Below are 7,959 nucleotides of genomic sequence, written 5' to 3'. Positions count from 1 at the left end.
CCCAGTGGTCCCTTTCAGATTTAACTTTTCTTTAGTCCATAGACATTTGTGTCACAGATGTACAAAACACTAAGTGGCACTCGATATCAGCTTGATACATTTCAGCACCTCACCTGCATCATCCAAAGTGTAGATTTGTGGTGACTGTGCATGAGACAGCTCCAAAATGAGCACACTGTTACATAATTGTCTTTTACAGATTCAAAGCCAAATAAAATAAGCTGGACAAAAAAAAAGGTCCCGATGCCCGCATCATGTGCTCCAAAATGAAAAAAAAGACAGAAAAATAGCTCAGTGTCCGTCCGGTCAGGTACGGTACGAGATACAGTGTACATGTCCGGCGCTGTGCAAATCACGGATCACATAGGTTGCCAGGTTTTGTCCATGTGCTGGATGTGTTCCTTGGCTTTCATCCGCAGGGCCGCAATACTGGAGTGCCTCTGCTCCACGTCTTCCAGCGGGTACTTGTCGGCGAAGGCTGCCGAAGGGCATTGGTATGGTGGAGGGGCCATGGTGGTCTGCATCCCCTGGCCCATGGCCTGGGGGTTATTCAGAAAGCCGTGGTGGCCCGTAGTATATCCGTGGTGGGCCGGTTGAAGGGCCTGCGTGGAGCCCATGAAGCCTGGGATGCTGTGATGAACGGGTGTGCCCGGGATGCTGTGCACGGGCGTGGCGCTGGTCAGAGGGGACGTCAGCCAAGGGTCCAGGGGCAAGGAGTTGGTGACGGGCCCCATGTTGGTGTGGTGCATAGGCGGCCGGTTGAAGGAGAGCACCGGGGAGTCGTGTAGCTTCATACTGCTGGCGTCCATCTTCTCCTGACGCCTCCATTTGGCCCGGCGGTTCTGGAACCAGACCTGTTTCCCATAAAAAAACATCATGTTACTACAATCATGAAAAGATAGAAACAATATTTGAGGCACTCTCTACTAATGTTAAAAAGCCTTTAATAAACTCTGGCTACATGCCAGAGTATGAAGAGAATGTGTCGAAACGTGTAGGCATGTAGCCAGAGTTTAATAAAGGCTCTTGGAGTGCCTCAAATATTGTTTTTATCTTTTCATGGCAGTTTGGACGCACACCTTTTTTGATGAAAACCCTTTTTTACTAATTGGATACATGACCTATTCCCTTTTCCCTTTTTGGTATCATGTTACAGTGCTTTAGTTTCTACATGGAGTAAAACTGAAAGATGATGGTCTAAAACATATAGAGTATAACATGGAACAGAAGTGGACATTAAGCTATTCCCTTATGTACCTCACAAGGAGTCACAACATGGCCTGACCTAAAAACGGACTCTCAACCTCAAAGAGGAAGACGTAATGTAAGACGTTGGCCAGGTCCGTAACACCAAGTTCGCTTCAGGCCCACGGGAACTTGTGAGTGAAGCGGGGTCAAGTAATAAGATTACTGTATGGAGAGCCTAACAACCTGAAGTGCTTTTCCCTGATTCTAGGTGGCAATATTACTTACAAGGGGAGACGGCACCCGACCAGACAGGGCCGTAACCAGACATTTTCAAATACTGAGATCAAATACTGTGTGCTGTACCATATACTGTACATTTACATTTACCTTTACACTTCAGTCAAACTCTTAAGTTTGTTTTCATTAGTCACTGCATTGATGATAAATGGGGGTGGCATATACAGACTGAATTGATCATTTTTAATCATATATTGATTTTCATCATAGATACATTTTACATTGACAACTGAAAAAAAATACAGAGGACATGACCTCTGTGTCCTCAATGGTAGTTACGGGCATGCGAACCAGACACATCTAATGGGATCCAAGCGAGCTGGGTAATAAGTCTCCAGAGGCGAAGACAGCACAACAAACACCCACCTGCACTCTGACTTCGGGCAGGTTAACCTTCATGGCCAGCTCTTCGCGGCTGTAGACGTCGGGGTAGTGGGACTTCTCGAAGGCACGCTCCAGCTCGTGCAGCTGGTAGGTGGTGAAGGTGGTGCGGTTGCGGCGGTGCTTCTTCTTGGGCTGGTCCTCGTCTCCCACGTCGGGGGACTTGGCCTCCACATCCACATCCTTGTGAATGCTACTGATGCCCCTCTCCATGCCTCCCCTCTCGCACTTGCTGTGCGAGTACATTTCTGGTTCTGGACACAGGCAAACCAAGAAAAGACTATGAATGAACATGTAGAAGGATGCTTAACATCACATGCAGTCACAGATAACGCTTCAGGCCTCGGTGGGCCACGTTTGGAAGATCAATGAGGTTACAAAAACCTGTTGAGGGTACAAGCTGTTTTGAAAGCAAATGATTGGCTTGCCTTCAAGAAAAAAAAAAACCCTTTCAAAACATTAGCAATGCGATGAGGGCTGCTCACAATCAAGTCAAAGGTATTCGCAACAGCATGCATGTATTTTATAAGCACCATAGTAACTTATAGTAATATAAGTTGCATGATACTTGAAAAAAAAACACTAGTTTGAGGAAATGAGTTGAAGTTAAAGCAACATTAAATGATTCATGAGGCACATTGGTTGAAAGTCTGTAAGTTTAGGTCTTCGTTTGTTGTTGTTGTTCTTCTTCAGCTTAGAACCTCACCTCAGTCAGAGTAAGCTTGCCATGCTGGCCTTATGGCCCTCCGCCTGTCCCTTTAACCTGTGTTTTCTCTCTCTACCTAATCCTGAGCTGAACAGATTATGCCTATAGCAAAGCTTGTAATGCTTTTCCATGAAGACCACATACAACCTTCTGTGTGTTGACGTTAAACGTTGTCGTTAAACACCTTAAACATTTCCTAGTAGAGCAGACGGGAAGCCCATTATAAACTTTGTTGTGGCAGCAGTGAAATAAATCAATTAAAAAAAGAAATACCCTTTAAGTTTAAACCCAAGTGCACGTTGGCGTGAATATATGGCAAGTAGATATTAATTCTACTAGCCAAACACACACTCACTGACGGGTGAAAGTGGCTGGCAAGTTGGTCTTTTTCACCAGCCAAACTGAAATTTCACCAGCATTTGGCCAGTTGGCTGTTATAAATTTAGAGCCCTGTATATATATATATATATTATTGTGACACAAAAGCCTGGTGTGATGTTTAACGTTGTGGGTGTCATTATTAAAATAAATAGGATTTTGGATGCATCATAGCTTGGCCTTGGCCTATCTGTTTAAGCTTTTGCTCTATGATCACACAAAATTAGTACGAGGGCTTAGACCATTACACCATGAGGGCTTACACCATTACACTATTACTCCACCAGACGAATTGATACAGTTTTAACTAGACGTGCACTCAGAGGCCCTGCTGTGGCCTAACGGTATAGGGCACAGAGTTACTACGCTGGGGACCCGGGTTCGATTCTGTACCGGGTCATTTGCCGATCCTTCACCATCTCTCTCTCCCCACTCATTTCCTGTCTCTTCTCCACTGTCCTGTCAGAAATAAAGGCAAGAAGCCCTAAAAATATATATATATATATATATATATATATATATATATATATATATATATATATATATATATATATATAGGGCCTATATATAGACCTATATATATATAAAGTCACTCCACCAAGGAAGCTGTTTGATAGAACATGTGACTATGTTGCACTCAATTATTTTTCCCAAGTCTTTCTGTCTTGTTTTTGTTGAGCTAGAAACTGGAATGTCAAAAATAACCCAATAACATGATTTTAAAAAAAAATCCCTGGATCGATCACCACCAAAACGTAATTACTTGTTCCATTTGTCATTTCCAACAGCTCCACAAAATGTCATTAAAATCCATGCAGAATTTTTTTGAGTTATCCTGCAAACAAACAAACCAACGTGACCCAAAACATAACCTCCTTGGTAATAATAATTGTATTATTGGTAATAATATTGTGTAAGCATTATGTTTTATGCAAATATTGGAAAATAAAACTTCATATGTTTTTGAGGCTATGTGAATGAATACACAATATGGGAAAGCTGCAGTAGCAATGACCATCACTTTGATTTAGTCGTGATGGTTGAACACACCAACCTATAGTTTTTCTCCCAGTGCTTTTCGACACCACATTTCTCCCACCTGTGCTAAATTCTCTCATTGCAGAACAGCTACACTTAGATTAAGCATTTGGAAAATGAAACTACAGCAGTATGCATATAATAACATAGGTCTACAATCCATCAGTTGCTTGCTTCCCATCAACTTGAAGGCTTCAATCAAACAAAATGGAAACACTGATGTGAAAAGTTCTATCCACCGTCTCCACAAACACCCACCACTCTAAAACATTTAACATCCCATTCTAAACTCTGAAATGTTTGAATAACATTCATCACCAGACTTGTGTATTTCCTATTGTTCAACTCATATTCTTTCTGTGCCTGGGTCCTGATTCTTCATTGATATGAAGACCATCTTGAATTTCACATCACATCAGTGTATGAAGCATCAGCGTAGCCTACAGTGTATGGGGCCTCACCATGGTAAGAGGGCTGCTCAGGCTTGTCCCTCAGGCTGGGGAGGTGACCATAAGGGTGGGTTTGGTCCTGCTGCTTCCTGGGATCCCCCATACCCTCCACTCCTCCAACCTTAACTGGCACCGCGTGGTCACCTGCGTTAAGCAAGGGTTCCTGGTCTTTGCTGAAGCCAAGGATGACATCGATGCTGTGGACTCGCGTCCCCATAGCCATCCCACCTCCCTTAACCATCTCCTGGAAGTTGCTGGGTGACAGGCAGCCTTCGTCCACCATATTCATGCTGTCCAGTGACAAATGCATTCGACCGGTAGGCACTGCCCAAAGTCCTCTAAGAGAGAAAGTTGATACGCGTTCAGATCCACACTTGTCCTCCCTCAAAGTGGTACCCAGATATCAGAACCTAATAGAATGCAAGCATCAAAAGATTGTAAGTGATGCAAGTAAAAGTTTTCCTATATCCAAATTGAACGAATTGCGTTATTTACGCGAAAGTCCAACTTTGCTGATGCGCTGAGAAGTAGAAAAAATAGCATCACTCACTTCGTGGATAAAGCAAAGTTATCCGCCTCCGTACGTCCCAAATGGACAATATCCAAACCGGCATAAAAATGTCCAATGCTGTAAGTAATTGCTGTAGTAGTTCAGAAAAGCCTACAAGCACTTTGGCATAGCCTAAAGATGAGACTTACCTCCTGGCGGATGTGATTCCAATCTGGAGGAGAGGGATGTTCCACCTGTTCCACTCGGGAAGAACTGAACACGCCTTCGTTTTCGTAAAGCCGCTCAATCCTCATTGAGGAGGACTGCTCCCGTTTGACGCTCTTTCTCCATTCAACAGTTGGTAATATTCACAGTTTAACATGCGCCATGTAACCATTTGTGTATTTCAACAAACCTATTCCTCAACACTTCGGGCTAGAAGAATGGCAATGTAACATAATGCAACGATAAGGATACAGAATCATGTAATAATAATGAAGAGATGTATTAATTGGAAAGCTTCCCCTTTAAGAATGATTGACAGTTGTTTTCTCGTCAAGTAATTGCTCTAAATGTAACTCGCGTTCACCCCACAGGGGGAGGCCTCGGCTAATGAAGCCCAGACAAGACTGTCTTTCAAAAACCTATTGTTTTACAGACAATGAACCGACCGAAAGTTTTCGTTAATCCCCTCATTATCCCAGTGAAAGACTATATATCTGTCTTTAACTTTCCACTCATGAATTGTATGTGTAGTCTATTTGAAGAGGCTATTTCATTCACAAAAAAGAATATATATATATATATATATATATATAATACAATAAAAATATTTGGGCATCTTAGAGTAACGAGAAGTAATTAAGAAATTACATGAAATCATCTTCATAAAGGCAATATTGTTTTGATAGGTGTTGATAATTTCACCAAAATACATTATATGACAGCCAAAGGCCTAGATGCAGGCACCTTCCCACAAAGCCTTTATTGTCCATATATGTGGACTGGTGCATTTATTTATCATTTAATCTGGAATTTCGTATGAAATTATCAGAGAGATAAACCCCACTCAAACACATAGCCAAAGGTTCATTTTTATTATTATTTTACCCTTCAGGAAAGACTATAGACTTTGTGTAGCCTATATACATGAAAAAAGACAATTGTTCGGCAAATGCATGCAGACCCATTTGGCACAAACACATTGTTCAGAGTCTTTTTGGCAAGTAGGGCCTACTTGGTAACACATGAGGGACTGTATTAACATTCAGTTACTCACAAAGAATCCTTCAGAATCACCTAAATGTTTTCACAAAATGAAGCATAGAACTTCATGACTGGTCCTCTTCCCATCTGAAACTCATGACTAAATAGGCTACTGCTCTGTCAACACCCGCTTCCTATAACGAAGCACAAAGTGACTAGAGGATCCTATAAAGTCATCCATCAAGAGCCAGTCATCATGTTGCTCATGTGTTTTCCAATCGCCGGTGATTATTCCATCAACCTCACGCATTTCTCAACTTCTACAGCAGTTTCCCCATTAGCCTAATTGAGTACAAATTGGTTAAGAAGGCGCAGCACCACTATCAAGCTGCTTAGTTTTATCAGATGACAATATAAGCTGCCCTGATCCTATTAGGGACAAAGTAGCCAATCCATGAAGGAGCTGTGTCAGCTTACTAGGGACATGGACTTTGAGGAGAGGAGAGAAAAGAGAACGGCAGAGCGGGTGGGGTCAGGTGAGGTGAAGTGAAGTGAAGTTGTGGTGAAATTAATAAAATAGAGTGAACGTGGAATATGTATTATTTCGCATGCCATCCATGAAAGGTATAGTCTGCGTTCGAACCATAGACAAAGTGAACACGATAAGCCCGTCCCAACAACTCACTTCACAGATTCAAAACTAGACAGAGCGTAGTAAGAAGAGGACAGAGCCAGGCCAAATTCATGGCCCAGCTATACGATGACCTGCTATGATGCAATGCCAGATCAACCCGCCAGGCCAGAGCAGCTGACAGCTTTTACAAGGCTAGGAAAAAGTCAAGGCATCAGAAGGACTCATCTGAAAAGGCCTCAAACCTCTTACTATATGAGGACTAAATTCTGGCCGCCTTTCTCCCTGGGCCTGGGACAAGGGACCACCCCCTGCATCATTTAACCCTTTGAGGAGTACCATCACAAATATGTGATTAGAATTTTGCCCAAATTTTGAGTTCTCATTATGATGTCATAATGTCTTTGCGAGATTTTTAACACAGACGTGGGAGCTGTAGAGTGTTCCAGTAAAATTCTACAAGAACCTCTAGAAATTCCTTACTCCTCAAAGGGTTCAGGGGAAAAAAAGAGAGATCGAGTAATAAAAGGGGTGCTGGAAATGTAAACTGAGCACAAACAGACCTTAGACCAGGGGTCAGGAACCTATGGCTCTAGAGCCACATGTGGTTCTTTTGGGAACTGTATATGGCTCTTACTTATCTATGGTTGCCTTGAAATATGGAATCGTCCTGTATTTATAGATAAAATTACGGGTTCCATATTGAGTTGAAACGGGACAAGGGAGGTTAAAAAGTGTTAAAATGCAGGAAATTACATCTAAGAAATACAACATTTTCACAGACCTCCACATAATGAAGTTAGTTGGCAATCCTATACTTACCTGTTAACAATAAAAGCAATACGTTGACAGTAGGCCTACTCTCTAAATTGTTGGGCTTCATTGAAGTACATGAATTTGAATGTATTCAGTGTTTTTAAAATGGTATGGCCCTCATGAAAATGTATTTTTTTTTAAATGCCGTTTATGGCTCTCTCCACCAAAAAGGTTCCTGACCCCTGCCTCAGACGCTTATATTTTCTCAGCTAGACAATCAGTTCGGACTTCTCTGGTTTTAAACCTATTTGTGTCAGTGTAATGAGCCTCTCTGCAAAGCGCAATAATTCAATCAGGGTTGTTATTCCTTTTCAATTTGTCGCACTTCAGAATACCGGTAAGTTAATTATAGTATCCGACAACAAAATATTTTGCTTAC

The 7,959-nt window shown here is 42.1% G+C and overlaps 1 protein-coding gene across 1 annotated transcript; it reads right to left on the bottom strand.

Annotated features, from left to right (window-relative positions):
- Positions 1-359: 359 nt before the first annotated feature.
- rx1 (retinal homeobox gene 1) lies at positions 360-4,747 on the bottom strand. The gene is made up of 3 exons (XM_063200162.1): positions 4,450-4,747; positions 1,852-2,120; positions 360-854 (listed from the first exon to the last, which is right to left on the bottom strand). Exons 1-3 carry the CDS (start codon positions 4,745-4,747, stop codon positions 360-362), a joined length of 1,062 nt encoding a protein of 353 aa, XP_063056232.1.
- Positions 4,748-7,959: the final 3,212 nt, after the last annotated feature.

This window comes from Engraulis encrasicolus, chromosome 6, assembly GCF_034702125.1.
Source record: "Engraulis encrasicolus isolate BLACKSEA-1 chromosome 6, IST_EnEncr_1.0, whole genome shotgun sequence".
In the NCBI taxonomy this organism is placed as follows: Eukaryota; Metazoa; Chordata; class Actinopteri; order Clupeiformes; family Engraulidae; genus Engraulis; species Engraulis encrasicolus.
Note: the sequence above shows the minus strand (reverse complement) of the source record. Positions and strands in the feature narration are given on the sequence as shown.